We start from the raw sequence: 23,706 nt of genomic DNA on the forward strand, positions 1-23,706 counted from the left end.
ACACGGAAAAAAGACAAAAAAAAAAAAAAAAAAAAAAAATTCATCAAGTAAGGGCCGGCCCGGTGGCGCACTGGAGAGTGCGCCACTTGGGAGGGTGGCGGCGCTCCCGCCGAGGGGTTGGATCCCATGTGGAGACCGGTTCCCGCTCACTGGCTGAGCGCGGTGCGGGCGCAACACCGAGGGTTGCGATCCCGTTACCGGTCAGTAAAAAAAAGACAAAAAGGAAAAAAAAAAAAAGACTAAAATAAGAACAAAATTATTTCTGTGCCCTCCCACAAATATGAGGAAAAACAAAAGCATTGGTCCATGGTCCCAGCCCCACCACTTGCTAGCTGTGTGACTTGGGAAAGCCAGGGTAACCTCGTGGGGCCTCATTTTCTTGTCTGTCACTTAGGGTAAGTGTGGCCCCCTCTTGCAAGGCTGCACAAGTGTCCAGGAGCACAGCTTTGTGAACCCAAGCTGACTAACCCCCACCCCCTATGTCTTGCCTTCTCCAGGATGAAATTGTCACTCAGCTTGGTCAGGAGCTGGCTCAGAAGCTCGGGCTGCGAGTTCGGAAGGCATATAAGAGGCCCCAGGTAAGTGGGCTCTGAGCCCTGGGGTGGGTGGGGTGGAGCTGAGGAGGTGTGAAGGGAGGGGGAGGCTGCACGCAGGTGGCCAGGGCCAGGTTAGGACAGAGAAAAGTGACAGCAGGTGACCTTCCTCTCTGTTGGCTGAAGGCCCTAGAATGACTACCAAAATCTTTTAGAAAAGGAAAGAACAGTGAACACTTCTAGCTCACCTTAGACACCAGCTGTTAAAACTCACCCCACCACCCCCCCACTGCCCTGGCCAATGTAACTCCCCTGGAGATGGCCTGAGTTGACACCGGTGTCCTTCAGCCTTATGTTCTCAAATAACCCCATACAGTGTTTATTTGAAATGTCAGAATCTTTTTCCCTAGTTCAGATCCACATGTATTCATTTGGTACCACCATGTGCCAGGAAGCTGCATGTGGGAAAGCAGATGGCTCTAGAGTCTCTGCCATGACCTTGAGCAAGTTAGTTCATCTCTCTACACCTTGGTTTCCCCATCCGGAAGATGGGGGTACTTATGCCCACCTCCGAGGGCTCATGAGAGGATTAAAATGAGAAAATGTTTGCAATGGCACCGAGCACAGTGCCTGGAACACAGTAAGAGTGTGTACGTGGAGGTCCTCTGACCAGGTTGAAGTTGGAGGAAGAAAACACTTGAATCTGACCCAGAGACACAGGGAAGGTGATTTCTGGCAGGCCTGGGGGCAGGGAACCTTGGAGGGCACCGCAGACCCTAGCCACCTGTGGGGGCCTTCTGCTACCCTGGCTGATGGGATCCTGAGCATCGTTCTGGAATTTTCATCTCTTCCCACCTCTCTCCAATCTCCGGCAGGAATTGGAAACCTTTTCTCTGCTCAGTAATGGCACTGCAGCTGGCGTGGCAGATCAGGTAGGATGGGGGCTGGGACCCCAAGCCCCCTCCCTACCCCCAGTACCACCTATCTTGGTTCATCCATCATGAGAACTTTTGGTTCACTCTCTGGGATATAAATGACCTCAGGCAGCGGGTCTGGGGCATTAGACTGAAGGGTTGGCTTACGCTGTCCTTGTCCCCATTGCTGTGAGCCAGGCACATGCCCTGGAAAGACGGGGATGACTGACAACCTGAGCCTGGGTCCAAGTTGTGAGAGACACACAACACCTACACCTCCCCAGGAGGTGCCTCCTGTGACCACAGGGGCAGAGCATGGGGATGGGCTTGGCTGCTGTTGGTGGAAGTGGTCATCGCAAGGAACTGTCAGGGGTGCACACCAGGCCAGGACAAGGTCTGGGTGGTCTGGTCCCAGCTGCCTGTCATTCTGCGTCATTACCCCCACACTTCAGCTGCCATTGACTGCCTTCTCACTGGCCTTTCTGCAGGCTCAGGCCTCCGGGCCTCAAATGTCTTCCTTCCTTCCACCCTGCCTTTCTCTGTCTCTTCCCTTTTTAAGGCCCAGCTCAAGCACATCCAGTCACTGAGACCCTTCCTGCTACCCCATGGCCCAGGCCCTCTGCTGGGGAGAAACACGGGGAGGGGGAGGGAGAGCTCAGACTTTGGACTCTGACAGATAAGGGTCTGACTGGACCCTGCTCTGGCTGTGGCCTTGGGCAGGTCCTTCATCTCTGAACCTCAGCTTCCAAATCCGTGAAATGGGGATGTTCTCTCCCTCATCAGGGCAAGGGAGGGAAGCATTTTATAACCCAAGAACTATGGGCCCCAGTGGGAAACAATGGGCATTAGCTGCTGATAGCTGCAGCATTATCTCGGTGTAGGACTCCCACCCACAGGGCCAAGACCTGTGCAACCCAGTCAGGCCTGGCTTATCCTGGGGAGGTAGCAGGACCCAGCACATGCCACACACACACACAGGAACTGCTCAGGTGGACTTTGAGGCTTTTTGGAAAGTGAGCTTTGATAGAGCCCAGTGTCCTGCTGTCTGGTTGTACACAAGGGGAAACTGAGGCACAAAGTGGGAGGGGACTTGGCCAATGCCACATGGCAAGGTGGCAGCAGGCTTCCTTTCACCCAGAGCTTTATGATGCTTTCATTCATTCACTCAACAAGGGGTCCCACAGAACCCGTTCTTGGCCCTGAGCCTGAGTTAGCTGTGTCCTTAGTCTTGGGCCTTCCCAGCCTGCAAGGGAGGCAGATGGGGCTCTGCCTTTATAGCACTCGTGGTTTGCAACAGAGATAATCAGGCCTGGCACGTACTAGGTGCTCAAAACAAAGTACTAACCAAATGAATGAATGAATGAGTGAATGAATGAACAGTCTCAATTTCACAACAGCTCCTTGAGGGAGGTACTATTTATTCCCTTATTACAAAGGAGAAATCAAGGTGCAGGGAAGTTAGGTGGCTTGTCTAAGTTCACCCAGTGTGTGCCAGGCTCTAAGACTGGGATTGGGTATGTGGTGAACAAAACCAACCTGGTCCTTGGCCTAAAATAACTCACAGTCCAGGGCAGATAGACATTAACCTGGTCATTTCTGGGTACAAACCGTGATGAGAGCTGTGAAGGCAGCGTGTGGGGAGCCATGGGCCATTGGCTGAAGGTTAGGCAGGGGCAAGGTGTGCAGGTGAAACAGCATTCCACACAGAGGGGAAGGTACGTGCAAAGGTCCTGAGGCTGGGAGGAACCAAGAGAAGCGGAGGTGGGGCGGGGTTGGAACAGTAGATAGAAGGCAGACCACTTGGTCCTTGGCACAGAGCGGGGTCTTCGTCACGAGAGCACTGGGAGGCATTGAAGGAGGACAGAATCGATTCTATTCATTAGTTCAGGAGATGTTTTTTGAGTGCTTCTGTGTGACCGTCATCAATCTGGACACTAGATACAGCAGCATGTTAACTGCTCATAACAGCAAGTAGAGCTGGGGCTGGGCAGGCATAGCAGATGCTCAGAAGTCATTCATTGAATGACAGAATGACTGTAGCCAAAGGGCCACAGCAGATACGGACAAAATTCGTGGTTCTTCCTGGGTCAAGCCCACGATGCCCTGCTCAGCCCACAGCTGGTGGACCACAGATGGTGCCATGCCTGGCACGGCCAGGCTGTTCACTCATCCCTGCAACCTTGCTAGGCCCCTTACCCCCACTTTCACAGAGGTCAGGGCTGGTCATGATTACAGAGGTCTGTGAAAAGCCCAAGCAGAGTGGGCTCCAAAACGGAGAGGACCAGGTCAGACTCTGCCTCGGTGCCTCCCCGTGCCCAGCATGGTACTGCATGTGCCCGCACGCACACACACACACATGCACAGAGTTGCCTAAGGACACATGAGGGCAGGGTGGTGTCCAGCCAGAGCCCCTGGCTTTCTATAAGTTGTGCGAAGACGTGTGAGCACTGGCTGCTGGGGTCCCTGTGGGATTCTCCAACGTGGAATCTACTCGGCCCATTAGTCATTCCCTGGGTGTGCCTAGAAGTGGGGATGGCCCCAGCTGTGCCCACAGGGAGCTTTTTATGACCCAGGAGACAGGGAGAGGCACTGCAAGGCACAGTGTCTGTGCAAGAGCTAGCTCTTGGCAGCATGGGGAGCAAGACACAAGGTGGGCTGTGAGTTCTGGGAATGCAGAGCCCAAGGCAGCCTTGGTCGAGAGGGCTTCACGGAACCAGCAGAGTAGGACAGGTGGAGAGGAGGGAATGGCACTCACGGCCAGGGGAACAGTCTGAGCAAATCTGAAGGGAGAGACATACCCCAGACTGAGAGCATGGGCTTCAGAAGAGCCTGGGCTCTGCAACTGGACCTGTTTTGGTCCAAATCCTGAGCATGCCCCTTATCTGAGCTGGCCACTCCACCTCTCAGAGCCTCAGCTCCTTATCTTTGAAAGGGTGCTAGTGCCTGCCATTTCATGGTCGTTGTAGGATTACAACAGTGCCTGCTCCATAAACCTTTGTTGCTAAATGAACGTTACTAGCAGGAAGTCCATCCAGAAGGGCAGGATGAGGTGAGCCTAGAAAGGCTGGGCGAGGTGGTGGCAGGAGGGCTAAGAAGGTGACTTCGTCCTGCAGGGCCTGGGGAGCCACGGGCAGCACCTACCAGGGAGAATCTCAGGTGTTCATCTGCTACCTCTTTTTCCCCCTCAAATGTTTTACATACGTACTGTGAGAACAGGAGCTCTCTGAGCCCGCGATGTCCTTGGTTTATGCAGCTTATCTGCGATGGGCAGACACACCCTGGGAGACTGAAGTACACGTATTTGCTGTGTGCTCTGTGCATAGGTTCGGGGGTGTGGGAAGGAGGCACTTGGTGGGGGTGGGTCTGGGGGTCAGGGGACAGGGTCAGGACAGCCCTGTTCTGACCTGTAAATGGCAACTTTCCGGGCCAACATCTCCTGTGTCTTGGAACGACATCTTGCAAGGCACCCATACCAAGGGCTAAATGCGACAGCAGGTGTGATGTGCTGTCACGGGCCTGGCAGGAGGCAAGGCCCTGGATGAATCTTGTTGCTGTTCCCGCTACTGCTGACCCTGGGAGAGGATGGCTAGCGGTGAGGGTGTGGTCCTCCTCCCGTCTCTGCAGGAGCACAGAAGAGGCAGGGGCCACTCGGGGCTCACTGGGGGAGCAGGACTTCAGCTGGGTCGTGAGGAACTCTGAGAAGAACGGGAGGACATTCAGGGTCAAGGAATGGAATGGAGGTGGAGGTGGAGGCGAGGCGGGGGAGTCCGTCGAGGGTAAAGCGTGGGCTGGTGAATTAAACACGCCGCTCACCCAGGCCAGCCTCCTGACAGCTCGGACTTAAAAATAAATGTTATGCATCTAATAAACACTTGTAAAGCACCCTTCTATGTACCAGGCACTATTCTAAGCTCTTTACAAATGTCAAGTCATTTAATCCTTATAACAATTTCAGGAGGCGGGTGACTGTGTATTCGTCTTACAAATAAGGAAACAGTTCCAGAGAGGATGAGGGACTTGGCAGCCCACAAAGCAAGTTCAGGCCCAGCTTTCCCTCCAGCGGAAGGTCCACAGCTGGGTGGCAGTGGGTTCTGACTGGGCCGATTCCCCTCTTCTCTGCTTCCTAGAGGGCCTGGGGCATAGCTGGGGGAGGGGACACTAGTGATTCAGGCAGTAGGCACTTATCTCTTTGAGTTGCAAGGAGGGCTTGGTAAAACCCTTGCCACCCTCCCCAGGGTGTAGACCCTACCGTATGACAGATGGGAAAACCAAGGTGCGGAAGTTATGTCCTTTTCCCTAGGCTAGTTCTCCCATGAGGGGGAGCCGGAGGCCTGTTTGTCCCCACAGCTCCTCCTGGGTGCCATGGCAGGCTGAGAAGCCAGCATGTGTTGGGGTTTTGATATCCCTTGGTGCTCTCAGTGCTGCCCCGTGCCAGGTCATCAGCATCATCACATGGGGAGGGGATGGGAACCCTGAGTGCCAGCCACAGGGGCCTGCCCAGCCCAAGTCTGTCTGACCCACCATGTCCTTCCTTTCCACAGGGCACTTCCAACGGATTGGGGTCCATAGATGACATCGAAACAGGTAGTGTCCCTGATGTCAGGGATGGGGTGGAGATGGGACCCAGGGAGGGCTCAGCCCCTCACCCCCAACCTCCCTGGGAGTTCAGGCAAGTCAAGCCTCTCCCACCCCAGCCCTGCAGACAGGGGCCCCTAGGGGCTCCCTACCCTGGGGACTCCGCATGAGAGAAAATAGTGGGTTGAGAACAGCAGACTCCCCCTCAGGCAGGGGAGAGCATCCCTCCAGTGGGGTGGCGCTGGTCCTGTGTCCTTCACTCCAGGCCACCCCCTCCCCTTCAGGAGCCCTTCTCTTCCTCACCGGTTTCCAGGAAGGGTGGTGCTGTAAGTGTCCCTTGGAGGGGACATTGCTTGCCCCATAGGAAGGGGCAGTGCTGGTGGGTGTTCAGGCCCTGGGCCAGGGCCATCGGGAGATACTGTGGGACTGCAGGGCCCACTCCAGCCCCGGGCCGCCTTCCTTGACTACTATGGAGCTTCTCCCAAGGGGGACAGGCCTGATGGGGCAGGCAGGGATCATGGCAGGAGCTGGGAAAGAAGGGAAGGTGTTGGGTGAGCACCCCAGGGCCCTGGGACACCTTCACTCCCAGCACACAGTGCCCCCTTCAGCTACTGAGCCCACCCCCATCCGCAGACTGCTATGTGGACCCGCGAGGCTCCCCGGCCCTCCTCCCTTCCAACCCCACGATGCCCCTGTTCCCTCACGTTCTGGACCTGCTGGCCCCCCTGGACAGCAGCAGCAGGGTCCTCCCCGGCACCGAGAGCCTGGATGATTTTTCAGACGGGGATGTCTTTGGGCCGGAGCTGGACACCCTCCTGGACTCTCTGGTGAGCCCAGCCGCTGCCCTCTGCTCCCCTGAACCCCTCTCCCACAAGGAACCCCATTGTCCCATGAGGGGTGGAAGGAAGGCCCTGTCCCCATGTCACAGCTGGGGAAACTGAGGCCTCAGGAGAGACTACTTGTGATAGAAACGAAGTTGCAGAATGTACACCCAGAGGGACTGTAAAGAGCCCTGAGTCCACCTCATGGGGCAGGTTGAGGCCTGGCCGCAGAGAGGGGTAGGCTTGCTTGCTTCCCAGAGTGCCCGGTTCTGCCCAGGCATTCTCCTCTCTGACCCCTCCCTCTGTCCCCACCCCACCCCGCAGTCTCTGGTGCAGGGGGGCCTGCCCGGCAGCGGCATGCCTAGTGAGTTGCCCCAGCTGATACCCGTGTTCCCCGGTGGGACCCCGCTGCTACCACCTGTGGTGGGTGGCTCCATCCCTGTCTCCAGTCCACTGCCCCCTGCCTCCTTCGGCCTCGTCATGGACCCCTCCAAGAAGCTGGCTGCCTCCGTGCTGGAGGCCCTCGACCCCCCAGGCCCCACCCTGGACCCCCTGGACCTGCTGCCGTACTCAGAGACCCGGCTGGATGCCCTCGACAGCTTCGGGTCGACCCGAGGCTCCCTGGACAAGCCTGACTCCTTCATGGGTGAGACCTGATGGCATGTTCACCCCTACCCCTCGTCAGTTTGCAAAGCACTGTCACATCTCTAGTCTATGGAGAATGGAGTTGGGATGACCACTCTGTATTGCCAAAGCCCAGGCCCTTTCATCCCTTAGTGATCCAGGGCCACATCTATGTGTGGCTGTGTCTCTGCAGAACTCAGCATGGTATAGGCCTCAGGCCTGAGGGGTGGGTGTCTTCTTGTTCAGGATCAAACAGAGCAGAGCCGGGCCAGATCAGACTGCAATCACCCAGTCTGGTGCTCTCTGCCCAGCCTCCTGGTGGGCAGACCAGGGTCACCAGACCCTGGGTCACCAGTCTGGTAAGATCCCATGGGGATGATCCTGAGGCTGGGGCAGGGTACAAGGCCATGGGCTCCTTCTGCACCACCCTGAGCTGGGTTCCGGGAACCCAGAGAGGAAGCAGACCTGTCTGCAGTTCGATATAGCCCAGGGCACCTATGACTGAGAGGGTTTCACTCTGCCCTGGAGCCAAGGGAGACTTCCTGGAGGAGCTGACGGCTGGGCAGGGTCTTGGAGGAGAAGTTGCTCTGCCAGGCAGAGAGAGCAGAGGCCCAGGCCTGGATGGCGTGGGGGCTGACTGATGACCAAGGCAGCCGGTGGAGGGAAAGTTGGTGCGGATGTTGGTCTCAGAGGACCTGTGAGCCAAGCTAAGGAGCTTGGGCTTTCTCCTAAGGGGCAGCAGGGAGCCTCGAAAGGTTTAAGCAAGGGACGGATCTGCTCGGTTGGGAGGCCTTTTTACCCCAGGGTAGTGGCTGCGGGGTAAAGAGGACGGGACAGAGTCAGGGGATCAGCCTGAACAGGAGAGGTCATGTGGCCTGAAGAGATCCTCTGACTTAGAAATACATAAGAGAAAGCCCTAGGAAGGTCCCTCACACCCTCAGGGCCAGGGGAAGTGACTCCTCTGCCTTCTCCCTGCCCAGAGGAGAGCAACTCCCAGGACCATCGTCCCCCAAGCGGCACACAGAAACCAGCCCCCTCGGTGAGTAACTTGGGTGGGGCTCCATGAGCAGGCCTCTCATTCCCTCCTGGAGGTGGGGACAAAGTGATGTGGGCTCCAGGGGAGAGGAGGTGAACTCTGCATGGAGTAAGGCACTGCATCCCCCCAGAAGGGGCACCATCAGAGTGGGCGGGCCAGAGAGGGTCTCTTCCTAGCCCTTCCTCATTGAGCCACATGCTGGGAGAGCAGGAAGAGGGCACCACCGTCCTTGTCAGCAAGGAGAGGGGCTAAGTGACTTCCCGAGAGTTAGTAACATCCCTGGGCTCCACACTCAGCCAGATTCTGAGTTTAAAGGAGCACTTGACCAGGAGGTAGGCGGCCTGTATTCTGACCTCAGCCTGGACACTAGCTGTGTGTCCCTGGGGAAGTCGCCCAACCTCTCTGAGTCTTGCTTCCTCCCTATCTGCTGATGGCTAGTGGGCATGGGCAAGGGCATGTGCATAGGCTTTTATTCAAGGAAAGTTTCCAGGCCAAGATCGTTATCATTCACACACCCCCACTAACCTAGGGGCTTCCCTAGGCTGATCTGGTCTGATGTTCGGGGTTCTGGGCTCTTGGACCACATTATAAGGAGTTCCCCAACTGGGAAGGGAGAGTCCTGGGCTACACTTCTGCTGTCGGATACAATGAGGGGGTGTCATAGAGCACCCCCACCTCTAGTACCCAGGCTGGCCTGTGTGGTCCAGCCATCATCCAGGGCCTAAGATGGCTGATCTCCTGTCACAGCCAGAGCCCTCCATGCCCAACACTGCCCTGCTCATCAAGAACCCCTTGGCTGCCACCCACGAGTTCAAGCAGGCCTGCCAGCTCTGCTACCCCAAGACAGGTAACGTCACACCTGAGCACCCCACCCCCTGCCCCAGATATGCTGGCATCCCAGAATGAAAGAATCCAAGTGTTTTAATCAGAGATAAGTGCAGGAAAACAGAATCCCCTCTAGGGCAGGAAAGTCAAGGTCAGACACTCGCTGGGGGCTCACTGCCAGGCACTGTCTTCATAAGTCTTACTAGAGAAACCCTGAAATGGGCACTAGAGAGTCAGGGTGGTGGTAGAAAGGGGGTGGGTGCCAAGAATGGGCTCCTTGGAGGGGGTGTCCCCCCAACACGGCCCACTGTCTCCAAGGAGCACATAGCAGGGAAGGGTAAGATGGGAGCTGGCGGGAGGCCCAGGTGAGGGCAGGTAGGTGTGCAGGTGGGGGGATGACCCCCACCCACTGCTTGGGCCTGCTAGCTGTCACCCTTAAGTTCTGCTTCTGGAATCACCGTCCCTGTCCATCTGCCCCTAGGACCCAGGGCTGGCGACTACACCTACCGTGAGGGCCTTGAGCACAAGTGCAAGCGGGACATCCTACTTGGCCGGCTCCGGAGCTCAGAGGACCAGACCTGGAAGCGGATCCGGCCCCGGCCCACCAAGACCAGCTTCGTGGGCTCCTACTACCTGTGCAAAGGTGGGTGAGCTGCAGCAGGGTGGGCAACACAGCCAGGGCCTCGCTTCTTCTGCCCAGCTGCTGCTCTCTCTTCATCGCAGGTAGACAGGGCAGGTGTGGTCCTCACAGCCACGCAGAGCAGAGGAAGCTGAGGCTCAGGCTCCTGGGGCTCACAGAGAACAAGTCTGCATCAGAAGGAGCATCTCCTATCCGGACTGGCTCCACAGGCAGGCAGAGAACATTCAGGATGCTCCACTGGAGCTGGAGCCCCCCTGGTGGCCTGTGCTCAGACAGTCTGTGGAGAGCTGGTTTCCATGGCTGCTGCAGGGTCTCAGGGGGCTGTTGGGAGCATGTGGAGAGACCCATGTAAAGCATTCAGGACTGGCACATAGTAAAGCCAATCACTGTTAGCTCCTTTTAATTATTCTCTTCTTGTCATTGTCCTCACTTGTGGCTCCTGTGAGTTTGGTCGTATCTAATGGACATTTATTGTGTACCTTATTTGCTTTCTTCTATTTCCCAACCAAGCACCTTGGTCCAGTCTGTGTGGCAGTACATGACAGTCACGAGGTGGGTGAGCGCTTTGTAGCGCAGCCCTTTCGTCATCCTCCCAACACTGGACAAGGAAACTGAGGCTCTGAGAGTCTGCCACAGGCTCTGCCTCCATCTCCCAACCCAGCTCATGGCAATAGCCCACCAGGCCTTCTGGACCAGCTTGTTGTTCTCCCAGCAGCCGGGCTGGACTGAGAACATGTCACTCCTGGGCTCAGAGGCCTCCATCAGCCACTACCCATGGCCTGTGGGATGAAGCCCAAATTCTAGAAGGAGGCCTGCGCTGCCCACAGCCGCTGCCTCGCCCTCTGCCCTGACCATTCCCCACACACTAGGGCCTCCCCGACTCCATCGCACGTGCTGTGCCCTTTGAGCCGGGTCGTGCTCTGCTCTTCCTTCAGGCATCACCCAGATAGATCTTGGGGAGTCTTTCCTGCAGTGCTCCCCTGCACCCATTCCTGCACCCATTCCTCCCCCTGCCCGCTCCTCCAGGACTGTGACCCATTTGTCATTATGTGCCTTGAGCCTGGCAGAGGGATGGGACAAGGCAGATTGAGAGTGGGAGGAAGGGGAAGAAAAACAGGTCCCACCCCTGGGAAATGGCAGGTCTCCACATTCTGAACCTGCTTCCCTTTCTCCAAACTCCCTGGTCCCCTGAAATTTTATCTGTTATCTGACTTAATCCCCACCACAACCTAGTGTCCTCCATTTATGAAAGACAGCCGGGGCTCAAGGAGTAATGGGGAATCCCAGCTCAAGTCTGACTCCAAAGCCCATTAAATATTCAGTATTATTTGCTCTTTTATATGCTCTTAACTATGCAGTAGTATTTCCCTGGTGAATTCTTTTTCTTTTTTCCTTTTGTCTTTTTCCGTGTCCGGTAACGGGATCGCAACCCTCGGTGTCGCGCCCGTACCGTGACCGGCAATGGGATCGCAACCCTCGATGTCGCGCCCGCACCGCGCTCAACCAGTGAGCGGACCAGTCTCTATATGGGATCTGAACCCTCAGCGGGAGCGCCACCACACTCCCAAGCACTGCACTCTACCGAGTGCGCCACCGGGCCAGCCCCTCCCTGGTGAATTCTAATTTTTTTTTTTTTTTTTAAAGATGACCGGTAAGGGGATCTCAACCCTTGGCTTGGTGTTGTCAGCACCACGCTCAGCCAGTGAGCAAACCGGCCATCCCTATATAGGATCCGAACCCGTGGCCTTGGTGTTATCAGCACTGCACTCTATCGAGTGAGCCACGGGCCGGCCCTGAATTCTAATTTTTTAAAATCCTTCATATTCATTTAGAGGCTGATATACTTCTACAAAGCCTTTTTCAGACCTTTCAGCTTGCTTAATGCGCGAAAGGCAGCCCTGTGGGACAGGTGGGCAGGAGCTCCTAGTGGGCTCTGCGGGTGCAGAGCACAGTGGGGGCCTGGAGATTGGGAAGGGCTGTCCAGCTCTGCTGCTCTGCTCCTGCCAAGTTCTCGTCGGGAGGGAAGCAGCCGCCACCTCGCCAGTGTCAGGGCAGAGGAGCTGCAGCAGGAGTTGCGGGGGCGCTGCGGGATGCTGTCCCCACCTGGCAGAACGTGTATCCTGTTGCCTCTTTGCAGACATGATTAACAAGCAGGACTGTAAGTACGGGGATAACTGCACCTTCGCCTACCATCAGGAGGAGATCGACGTGTGGACCGAGGAGCGGAAGGGCACCCTCAACCGCGACCTGCTCTTTGACCCGCTGGGGGGCATACAGCGCGGCAGTCTCACCATCGCCAAGCTCCTCAGGGAGCACCAGGGCATCTTCACTTTCCTCTGTGAGGTACCCGCCTGCCTATCACCCCACAGTCCATGGCACAGACGGGGGCTCCCTGGCCATCACAGAAGGGCCATCCTGGCACCTGGGCATTTAGGGGCCTGACCTTAGAATCAGTAGGTCCTTGTACTGCCAGAAAGTTAGGCCTGTAGGACCTTGTGTTGCTAGAGCCCAGGTCCCATCAGCCCCCTCATTTTGCAGGAGCAGAAACTGAGGCCAGAAAGAAAAATCATGGCTGGCTGGTTAGCTCAGTTGGTTAGAGCGTGGTACCGATAACACCAAGGTCCAGGGTTCAAGCCCTGTACCCCCAGCTGCCAAAAAAAAAAAGAGAGAGAGAAATCATCTTTTTTTTTTTCAAAAGATGACCGGTAAGGGGATCTTAACCCTTGACTTGGTGTTGTCAGCACCACGCTCTCCCAGTGAGCGAACCGGCCATCCCTATATGGGATCCGAACCCGTGGCCTTGGTGTTATCAGCACCGCACTCTCCCGAGTGAGCCACGGGCCGGCCCGAGAGAGAGAAATCATAACCCCACACCTGCTCTTTCCGATAGCCAGTCACATGCCAGGCCTGTGGCCAGGTGCTTTAGATACTCACACCCTCCTCACATTGGCACTGGCAGGCAGATATTGTCCTCATTTTGTAGCTGGCAAAGCTGAGGTTCAGGGACGTGAGGAGCTTCCTAAGTCTTTATGGCTAGTACAGTGCAGAGTTAGCTTCAAACAGTCTGTGCAGGCAGTCTGTCCCCACAGCCCATGCCCACCTCCCAGGCCATCTGAGATGCAGGCAGACCGAGGGGCTTGTACAGGGTTGCGCCTGAGTCTCGTGTTGTGGGTGTAGCATGGTTGGTCCTGCTCAGCGTTCGGAACAAGGTGTCCTGGGCCTTGCTTTCCACACCTCTCTCCTCACACCTTCCTGCCCAGGGCCTGCTGTGCTTCCCTGCCTATGTCCTGGCTTTACCTTCCCCCGCGGTGCTTGCATGCTCAGCTCTGATCCCAGCAGCTCCCTCCCCAGAGCTGCCACAGGAGACCCTGCTCAGCCTCCGGAGTGAACACAGCCTCTGACTCACCACCCAGCTGTAGCATATTGAAGGCAGGGGCAGTGTCATGTCCATCTCCATGGAGCAAGGGCTCCACGTCAAGGTTGCTGGCGGGGTTTGGTGCAGCTCAGTTTACCCTGATCCGCTGCGTAGCCAGCCCTTCCCCTGACTCTTAGAGCAGGCAGAGAATCACAGCTCATAACCGAGCAGCAGCATGGAGTTTACAGAGCACCTGCAATTCCTTTTTATCTCTTTTTGACCTTCGCAGTGAACCTGTGGGACAAAGCAGGTGTGGTTATCCCCAGTTTGCAGTTGAGGAAACTGAGGCTCAGAGACATGGAGTAGCCCCCAGCCCCAGGCATTTGGAGTAGGGATCAGAGAAAGGGAGGAGGGAGAGGAAGGGAGCTAAGGCCCAGGTCATCAGTGGGCTAGAGCCAAAGAGACAGGGGCCACAGACCCTGGGGTTCCCTCCCTAAGTCCCCTGACCCAGGGCGGGGCTTGCAGGGACCCAGCTGTCCTTCCCCAGATGGTCATGTGGGGTGCCAGCCCACCCCTTCCCAGGGTGGCCATGCAGGGTCCAAGCCCACCCCCTCCCTGGGCAGATCTGCTTTGACAGTAAGCCCCGGATCATCAGCAAAGGCACCAAGGACTCCCCGTCTGTTTGCTCCAACCTGGCTGCCAAGCACAGCTTCTATAACAACAAGTAAGTGGGACCCGTACCCCAGCCTGGGGACTAAGGGCTGGGGCTAGGGTGGGTGGAGAGTCCCCTGGGGGCATCTCAGAGGGCCAGTGAAAAGCTGAGGCCAAAGGGTGGATCTAGAATGTCCAGGCAAGGGGCAGAATTTGAGACTCAGATCCAGCCTCCATGTAGAAAGGACGCAGCCACATTTGTTGAGCATCTACTGTATTCCAAGCATTGTCTGAGTTATTCTAATGATCTCAGCAGTCCTCTGAAGGAGGAGTTACTGTCCCCATTGTACAGAAGAGAAAGCTGAGGCTTGGCAGTAGCTCACTCAGCAGGCTCGGGGAGGGGTGCTGTCCGATTTCTGCCCGGCGTCCTCCACTGTCAGGAGGGCAGCGTCGCAGTGAGTTGGAGGTGCTGGGTCAGGTCTGGCACCACCTTTGCTCCTTCTTGCTCTCCTTGGCTCTGCCCAGTATGGATGATGGAGCCCAGACCCTAGAGTCAGATAGAACTGAGCCAATTCTTGGCCTGGTCAATGGCCTATTTTTTGTCCTCCAGCTGCTCCAACCCTGTAAAGTTGATGCTGATCTGATCTGCTAAGGTTGCAGTGAGGGTAGCTAAGATTCCTGGCTCAGAGGGGGTGCTCACTTATTGTTCCTCTGGGTGCAGGACCAGTTCTGGAGCATCAAGCCAGAAGCCTGAGGAAAGTGCCCCTTGTCCCACCCACAGGTTCTCCCTTCCCTGGCCTCGCAGCAGGTGGGGTCTGGTGCTCTCTGCTTGCTGGCGGCTCCATCTTTGAGCTGGCCCTGATTGAATCTTGAGGGGAGGGGCACCAGCAAAGCAGAGGCTTGAGCTGGGGCTAAAGCTCAGGATTGCAGGAGTGCAGGACTCCCATCTCTTACCGTTGCATCCGTGGTCGGGAATCAATAGGGAAGGAGGTGCCCAGGGAGAAGCTCCTCCCCTCAGGCTTGCCTGGCACTGGAAGAGTGGGCCTACTGGGTGGGTAGAAGGTCGTGGGGGCTGCAGACCGCATTGTGCCCCTCTGCCTGCCTACCAGATGCCTGGTGCACATCGTCCGCTCCACCTCCCTCAAGTACTCCAAGATCCGCCAGTTCCAGGAGCACTTCCAGTTTGACGTATGCCGCCACGAGGTGCGCTACGGCTGCCTGCGGGAGGACAGCTGCCACTTTGCCCACAGCTTCATCGAGCTCAAGGTCTGGCTACTGCAGCAGTACTCAGGTGAGGGGCAGGGCAGGGCTGGGCAAAGGGGAGGTGCAGGACTGGCTGGGGGTGGAGGGGACTTCAGGAGAGCTCAGAGGAGGGTGGTTGTGGGGGGCAGGGGGTGGCCCTGGAGGAGCTGATCCCTCCCAGATGTCAGAGAAGACAACGCCCTGCTCTCAGGGAGCTTCCAGACTCAGGAGATCCTGGGTGTCTCCCTATCCGGGCGCTGCTGGGGAGCACTCATGGAGATGGGCCAGGAGTTGGAGCTGGGCTTCAGAGCCAGGCAGAACTGGATGCCTGCTCCAGCTCCTCTACTTGCTGCCCTGGGGGTCGTCAGCAAGTAACCTCTCTGAGCCTCCACCTGTTCATCTGGGAAATGGAGATCCTTATCTCCACCTCACAGAGCTGTTGAGGAGATGCTCACTCATTCTTTCAGTCACCCGCTCCTCTAACGGGGCTCCACTGAGCACCTTCTCTGTACCAGGGGATTCAGCCATGATCTGGGCGAGGCCTTGACTCACAGAGAGCTTACCTTTATAAGCGGGGGCAAGACAGATAATATCCCATAGGTAAATAAGTCCTGTGTTCCATCTGATCTAGGATGCACGTTTCCCCCTCTGCCTATCATAATTTAATTAGCAGCATTTTGTGATGGGGGACATAAAAATATGGAACATCTAACAATTGATGTCTTCTTAGAGTTAACAAAATACAGATGCACATCAGTGCTGTGAGGAAAGTAACACAGAGCAGTAGGATCGGGAGGGACCCAGGGTGGGTAGTATTGTAGGTAAGATGGTTGGGAAGGCCTCCTTCAGGAGGTGACGTTTGAGCCGCGAAGGGTGGGGAGTGCATTCCAGGCAGAGGGAACAGCAAAGCTGGAGGCTCTGAGGCAGGAGCAAGTTCCATACAGCAAGACTGTCCATGGAGGCAGAACAGCTTAGTGAATGGGGGGAGGGGAGGGGTGAGACCCCCGAGAGGTCAGCAGGGACCTGAGTGCGCAGTCTCTAAGCCTTAAATAGAGAGTTGGGATTATTCTAAATTTGGCGTTCAGGGATTATTCTAAATATGATGTTCAGGGATTGTTCCAAATATGATATGCAATGTCTGGAAGGTTTCAAGTGGGTGGAGTTGTATGATCTGATCAATATTTTTCAAAAGTCACTCTGGCTGCTGGGTGGAGGATAGAGGGGTGAGGGCAGAAGATAGGGGACCAGGGAGCGTGTGGCTTAGGCCAGGTGGTGGTGGTGGAGGTGGGAGAAGTGGTCAGATTCTGGGTATATTTTGATGGTAGAATCAACAAGATTTGCTGATGGACCAGATATGGGGTATGAGACAAAGGATGGTGTCAAGGTCAACTCCAAGGTCAGAGTAACTGGAAGAATTGGGTTGCCATGTCTTGAGAAAGGGGAGGCTATAGCAGGAGCAGGTTTGGGAGGTAACATCAGTCTCAGTGGAATGTGGGGAGTTTGAACTGCCTGTTGAACTTCAAGTGGGGGTGTTGCGCAGGCAGCTGGATGTGGGAGTCTGGAAGTTCATGGGAGAGGTCTGGGCTCTGAACACATATTTGGGGATCATCAGGAAGAAACTGGATGTCAAGTGCAGGGCCTGGCCCAGAGTAAACACCACGGTGAGTGGCTGCCGTAGACAGCATCCACCGGACAGCGGAAAGCAAAATCGGTGGTGGAAAAGGCACTCGCAAGAGGGGAGGGAGTTGGCAGGCTTCATGGAGGAGTCACTGAGCTGGACCTCCAGGGGAAGGCTCAGTGTCAACAGTCTGAGGCTGGTGGGAACCAGATTGGGAGGGTCCAGGCCCCCAGGCTGGGGTATTTGCCCTCTGGGGACTGGCAGTGAAAAGCTGTGGCACCTCGGTGAGCTGGTGAGCCAGGCCAGGGCGGGCACAGAGCCCTGAGAATGAGAAGGTAGAGGCTGCCAAGCAGGGGTCAGGCCGAGGCCCCGCCGAGAGAGGTGGGGGTCAGGGAAAGGTGCTGAGCAGCTGGCCCAAGACACAGGGACGCTGACATGGTACAGAGCCAACCTCTCTCTTGCATTTTCCCATTCTTGGCTGCATTTTATTCTCTCAGAGCAGGCCCTCATTCTCATTTTGTAGATTAACAAAAAGGCCCAGAGAGGATGCGTGGTAACCCCTGGCCCCATGTCCTACTGAGACAGGGCCTAACTAGGGAACGGGGCTCCTCTGCCTGCGCCTCAGGGATGCTTGTATCTGCCCCCACCCTCTCCAGGCATGACCCACGAAGACATCGTTCAGGAATCCAAGAAATACTGGCAGCAGATGGAAGCCCATGCAGGGAAGGCCGGCAGCAGCTTGGTAAGGCCCCAGGGATGGCATTGGGGGTGGGGTTGGGCCCTACCAGGGCTGTCCCTATCCCTTTGCTTTGACATAATTTCCTACGTACCAGAAAGTTGTAAGAATAGTGTGAAGAATTCATGTACCCCCTCTTCTGGATTCCCCAGATGTTAACGTTTGACCATGTTCCACACCCACTTTGTGTGTGTGTGTGTGTGTGTGCGTGCGTGCGTGTGTGCCTGTATACATACACACGTATACATTTATGTACATAAATATACACACTTTTTTTCTGTTTTTCTGAGCCATTTGAGAATAAGTTGCAGATGTGAAGTCTCATGAACCCTAAACACTTCAGTATGTACATGATAAAAATAAGGACACTCTTACATAACCACGCTATAATTAGCAACATTATGGAATTAACATTGATAATACCATTATTCGGATTTCTTGAATTGTCCCCAAATCCTGGGGAACACACCTCGTTCAGTTGTTGTCTCCCTTTAGACTCCTTTAATCGAAAACAGTTCCTTAGTCTTTGTCTTCTGTGGCATTGACATTTTTGAAGACCGGTTGTTTTGTAAAATGTCCATCCATTTGGGATTGTGTGATGTTTCCTCATTCCACAGAGACAATGTCATGTTCGCCTTGGCACATCATCTCAATTTGTCCCTTCACTGGTGATAATTTTTTTTTTTTTTTTTAAGATGACCGGTAAGGGGATCTTAACCCTTGACTTGGTGTTGTCAGCACCACGCTCAGGCAGTGAGCAAACCGGCCATCCCTATATAGGATCCGAACCCGTGGCCTTGGTGTTATCAGCACTGCACTCTCCCAAGTGAGCCACAGGCCAGCCTGACACCATTCTTAAAAGCAGAATTCAGACGAATTTCACTTATTATTTCACTACACCGATCATCTCTATATAGGATCCAAACCCGCGGCGGGAGCGCTGCTGCCCTCCCAGCGCCGCACTCTCCCGAGTGCGCCATGGGCTCGGCCCACACTGGTGATAATTTGATTAAACTTTGATGACCTTTTTTTTTTTTTTTTTTGGTGGCTGGCTGATAAGGGGATCTGAACCCATTACCTTGGTGTTACCAACACCATGCTCTCTCAATTGAGCTAACTGGCCAGCCCCAAACTTTGATGACTTGATTAAAGGTCACTCTACTGTAAAGGTTTCTCCTCTGTAAAGTTATTTTTCCCCTCAGTAATTACTAAATGTCTTCTGGGGAGATACTTTGGAGACCATATAAATATCCTGGTACTGCTCAAACTGTCACCCACTGATTGTGTCATCTCCCATCCCTCTGATGCTCACCATGGTCCTCAGTGCCTGAGCTGTGGTATTGTTTCATTTGCAGATGGGTAAACTGAGACTCGGAGCATGCTAGAGACTTGCGCAGGGTGCACAGAGTGGGACAAATCCAGAGCTTGCTGAGCTTCTGTCCCACCTGCACCATTCCTAGCACTATGTCACCCTCAGTTTCCTCATCTGTAAAATGGGGATGTGACCCTGCTCGTGCGTGTCTCAGGGCAGTCGTGAGGCTACTGTGCAGTAGGCCCTGCGCCACTCTCAATGCTCATACCTGCCCCAGGCAGTGGGATCATTGCAACCCTAGAAGACAGTGGGGCAGTGAGTCAGAGGGGTGGTCTTAGGACCCTGGAGCAGTCAGTGAGTGTGAGGTGAGACCTCCATGCATCTTCCCATAGGTGGGATGACCCTTTCACCCATGCTAGACTGACCTTGGGGAATGCCCAGCCTCATGGACCCCTCATGCCTGGGTGTGGCAGGGAGCCAGGGAGCAGGGCAGGCTGGCTGGCAGGGCTACCCACCCCCGGCCCTTTTTCCCTAGGCGCCTTGCTCCTGGTTCTCTTCTCTTTCTCTCCCCTCTCCCTGATCCCTCCTCTTCTCCATTCCTCTCCTGTGCAGTCCTCTTTTCCCCTCCCGCTCTGGTTTCTTCTTTCTCCTGCTCAGGAGCCAGTCAGGGAAGCAGTGAGGGGCTCAGATGGGACTTGCAGCGTCGCCTTCTAAAGAGAGAGCGCTGAGTCCTCACCCCCTCCTGTTCCATGGAACCCTCCTTCAATCCTATCCAGTGGTGCTGCCAGATCACCCAGGGATGGACATGGTCCTAGCCGCCTGAGAGCACCATGAGGGCTTTAACCCCTCCCACTGCCAGGGGCCCCACCCAGCCCACCCAGTATGTGGCCTGGCTCAGGAACAGGGCTTCCATCCCAGGCCTGACCCTGGCCAGGCAAGAGGCTTCTTGCTCACTTGCCATCGCAGGATGGGGCTGGTAGAAGCCGGAGAGGGGCTGCCAATGCAGAAGTTGCTCAGGCCCAGTGCCTGTGGCTTATCTTTGCCATCCCACAAAGAAGCACAAGTGCCCACCTCACACCAGACCCCTGTCCTTGCATTACTTGCCCGGATCTGGGATGGTAACCTCTCTGAGCCTCTGTTTCTGCTCAGTCAAATATGACTGATCCCACCCACCTCTGAGGGCTGCGGCAGGGAGCTGGTGAGATTGTGCAGTTGTGAGAATTGAGGGGATGCCCAGAAATCAACTGCCATGTGAATAAGCTTCCTGCCCACCTGGCACAGGCCATGTCCCAGTTATGAAAGTGTGACTTTACCTTGTTCCCAGGATAATGTACACGTTTTCCTGGGCCAAGTCAGAGGTCAGTCAGCAGTCAGGACAGAGCTCCTTCCTGCTCTGGGGCAGGCCCTAGTCTGGACAGTGCTGGGGACACAGGGGAGAAGGCCACAGCTCCTGTCCTGGGGGAGCTCCCATTGCAGGAGACATGCACCTGCCAGCCTGGAAGATCGAGGGCTGCCTAGAGGACTGACCTCACACCCTAGGTTCCCAGGAGGATTGTAGCTAATGGAAGGGGAAGGGAGCAACTGGTGTGTTCACAGAACAAGAGATTGGCCAATGTAGCTGGGCTGAGGGGCTTTGAGGTAGCAGGAGACAAGGCTGGGCAGGTATTTTTCCCACCTCTTGCCCCCTACCCTGTCCCAGGGGTACAGAAGAGCAGGCCCTTCTGCTTGCACAAAGGCTGGGGCAGAGGACAGGGAAGGAACATGGTAGGTGGGGCCTTAGAAACTAGGTAGACACTGTCCTGGAGGGAGGGGCCAGAGTCCAAGGCTGCCCAGATCTGTCCATCTACCCCTGCTCTCTACAGGCCCAGCACTCGTGCCTGGAAGGGTCCATCCACAGGCAGTAGTTCAGGACTATGGGAGCTCATAGAATGGGCAGCTGCAACAGGAGAGCTCCAGGGAAGGCTTTCTGCAGGAGGTGGTACTTGAGCTGAGTCTTGAAAGACAGTTTCTAAAACATGCTGGATGAAGAGTGAAGGAAGGACATTCCAGGCAGAAGGAACAGCATGTGCAAAGGCAGGGAGGGGTGAGAGCGTGTGCCTTGCCTTAGGAAATGCAGCAGTGCCACAGAGCGGGCCTCCAAGGGTGTAAGTTGAGGTGGGGACCAGCCAGAGGTGGGAAGAGAACTTGGTCAGCAGTCAGGAGCAACATTTCAGGCCTGGCTCCCACACTAAGAAGCCATGGGGCCTGCAGTTGGGTGGTCACTGCCTGCTAGTAGAACCAGGGGATGGACCAGGCCATTCCAAGGCTCTGGGAAGTCCCAGCACTCCCAAAGGCTACCTGTGTGACAGACCCCAGGGCCTCGGGCCTGGTGTCTGTGGCTTCACCAACCTCTCTCCCTATCCCCCCACAGGGTGCCCCTCGGACACATGGGCCCAGCACCTTTGATCTGCAGATGAAGTTTGTGTGTGGCCAGTGCTGGAGGAATGGGCAGGTGGTAGAGCCTGACAAGGACCTCAAGTACTGCAGTGCCAAGGCCCGGCACTGGTGAGCCAGGCACCAGGCAGGGGCTCAGGCAGGGTGGGGGTCCACCTGGATACTATGGGCGAGGAGGCCAAGACTCAGAGAGGCCAGGGCTCTCTGCAGAGGTCACAAAGCCCTGGGGCTCTGCCCTGATCTCTCCCCATCCAGCTCCCCTCTCTGTCCTGCAGCTGGACCAAGGAGCGGCGGGTCCTTCTGGTAATGTCCAAGGCCAAGAGGAAATGGGTGTCAGTGAGGCCACTGCCGTCCATTCGCAACTTCCCACAGCAATACGATGTGAGTGCCGGGGGGGACAGGGGCAGGGGAGCCATGGGGCCCGCAGCTGAGGCAGTGGTGCAGGCCAGCAGGACTCAGCCAGCTCCCCCATGCCCACTCCACAGCTCTGCATCCACGCGCAGAACGGCCGCAAGTGCCAGTACGTGGGGAACTGCTCCTTCGCACATAGCCCTGAGGAGAGGGACATGTGGACATTCATGAAGGAGAACAAGAGTGAGTGGGCAGACTGGGCAGGGTGGGGCCCCACCTGGCGTCTCCCCATTGCTGGACACTCCAGCTCATCAGCAGGCCCAAGAGAGCCTCCCTTTGCTGTCTGGGCCCTTCTGCAGTGGCACCAGACCATGCGCTCCCTGGGTCTTGTGTGGTTACCCAGGCCTCAAGACCATGCAGCCCACCAGCGGGGCCTGGGAGGCCCATGGCTCCCAAGTTAAGCAAGGGTCATGGGGCAGAATGACTGGAGAAGCCCCCTCACCAGGCACTCTGTCCCCTGTCCCCTGCCCAGTCCTGGACATGCAGCAGACCTATGACATGTGGCTGAAAAAACACAACCCAGGGAAGCCCGGGGAAGGGACCCCAATCAATTCTCGGGAAGGGGAGAAGCAGATCCAGATGCCCACGGACTATGCCGACATCATGGTAATGCCCCCCTGCCCACTCTGTGCTTGGGGCCTGGTTCGAGCCTAATCTGGGAGGGGCCAGCTGGCTCGAGCTCAGCCTCCCTGAAGGGGATGGTTGGGGCAGGGGTGTGGGGGAGTGGGCACCCACAGTGGCTGTGCCCCTAGATGGGCTACCACTGCTGGCTCTGTGGCAAGAACAGCAACAGCAAGAAGCAGTGGCAGCAGCACATCCAGTCCGAGAAGCACAAGGAGAAGGTCTTCACGTCCGACAGCGACGCCAGTGGCTGGGCCTACCGCTTCCCCATGGGCGAATTCCGGCTCTGTGACAGGTGCTGCTGGGGAGGGCAGGCCCGTGGGGCAGGCACAGCAGGGCCTGGCAGGGTCTGGCAGGATGTGAGGGGCCTGAGGAGACGGAGGCCATGGCCAGCTCTGGCTCCTCCTGGCTTGGAGATGGTGTGTGGGGAGTGGTGTGACTTGGGTGTGTGTACGGCCATGGGGGACATGCGGTGGGGGTGGGGGCAGGATTGGAGATGTAGGCTTAGACCTGCCCAGATCCCAGAGAGGGCTAGAGGGACATCCAGATTTTCTCTGAGCTGGGACCGAAGCTGCCTGGGAAGAGGCTTGTTAGGGGGGAGGTCAAGTGACCATCCCAAGGTCCTTGAGGTAGGAAGGGCACAGAGCTTGCACAGTGAGCCTCCTGCTGCCCACAGGCTCCAGAAGGGCAAGGCCTGTCCAGACGGGGACAAATGTCGCTGCGCCCATGGCCAGGAGGAGCTCAACGAGTGGCTGGACCGGCGCGAGGTGCTGAAGCAGAAGTTGGCCAAGGCCCGCAAGGACATGCTTCTGTGCCCACGGGACGATGACTTTGGCAAATACAACTTCCTGCTGCAAGAGGACAGGGACACTGCTGGTGCCACCTCAGAAGCCCCTGCTGCTGCTGCCACCACAGGGGAGTAGGGCCATGGGCAAAGTCATGGGGTCAGGGAGTGGGGATGGGGACAGAGGGCCTGATAGAAGGACCAGAGCAGGCCACTGGGGGTGGGGGACCGCCCTCATCAGGCAGCCCCTGCCCCCTGGGGCCCCATCCATCCTCTCCACCCCCACCACCCCAGGTGTGCATACCTGGGTGCACTTGCTGCAGCCCTAAGCAGTCCCAGGGTCCTTGTCCTGCTGAAAGCTGGGCAGACCCTCCTCCTCCCCCACCCCCACAGCTCTCCTGGTTGGGGAGGGAAGGGCCTGGCTGACCCCTCCAGCTTCAGCCTACAGCTTTAATTTCTGTTTGCTCCTACAGGGGGCCCAAAGCTCAGGGCTGGGGAGCCTGGGGTCCCCACTTGAATCTGCAGCAGGAGGGTCCTTCTCCTTGCCCCACCCTCACCCTATCCCCCTCCCTGGG

At 56.4% G+C, this 23,706-nt stretch overlaps 1 protein-coding gene across 3 annotated transcripts in view; it reads left to right on the forward strand.

The window, feature by feature from the left end:
• The window catches only part of ZC3H7B (zinc finger CCCH-type containing 7B), a 50,440-nt gene extending 27,163 nt beyond the window's left edge, over positions 1-23,277 (forward strand). The window contains exons 6-23 of one of the 3 annotated variants that reach the window (XM_008574109.1): positions 498-578; positions 1,409-1,465; positions 5,989-6,031; positions 6,656-6,849; positions 7,168-7,489; positions 8,448-8,506; positions 9,251-9,350; positions 9,810-9,971; positions 12,106-12,311; positions 13,947-14,047; positions 15,084-15,265; positions 17,491-17,576; positions 21,293-21,426; positions 21,591-21,696; positions 21,801-21,909; positions 22,199-22,332; positions 22,479-22,642; positions 23,024-23,277. In XM_008574109.1, coding sequence (XP_008572331.1) covers positions 498-578; positions 1,409-1,465; positions 5,989-6,031; positions 6,656-6,849; positions 7,168-7,489; positions 8,448-8,506; positions 9,251-9,350; positions 9,810-9,971; positions 12,106-12,311; positions 13,947-14,047; positions 15,084-15,265; positions 17,491-17,576; positions 21,293-21,426; positions 21,591-21,696; positions 21,801-21,909; positions 22,199-22,332; positions 22,479-22,642; positions 23,024-23,270 — 2,487 coding nt within the window. In that variant the 3' untranslated portion in view covers positions 23,271-23,277. The remainder of the gene's footprint in view (positions 1-497; positions 579-1,408; positions 1,466-5,988; positions 6,032-6,655; positions 6,850-7,167; positions 7,490-8,447; positions 8,507-9,250; positions 9,351-9,809; positions 9,972-12,105; positions 12,312-13,946; positions 14,048-15,083; positions 15,266-17,490; positions 17,577-21,292; positions 21,427-21,590; positions 21,697-21,800; positions 21,910-22,198; positions 22,333-22,478; positions 22,643-23,023) is intronic. The other 2 variants (XM_008574102.1, XM_008574095.1) reach the window with 2 other exon arrangements.
• Positions 23,278-23,706: the final 429 nt, after the last annotated feature.

This window comes from Galeopterus variegatus, unplaced genomic scaffold, assembly GCF_000696425.1.
Source record: "Galeopterus variegatus unplaced genomic scaffold, G_variegatus-3.0.2 Scaffold55, whole genome shotgun sequence".
NCBI classification, from domain to species: Eukaryota; Metazoa; Chordata; class Mammalia; order Dermoptera; family Cynocephalidae; genus Galeopterus; species Galeopterus variegatus.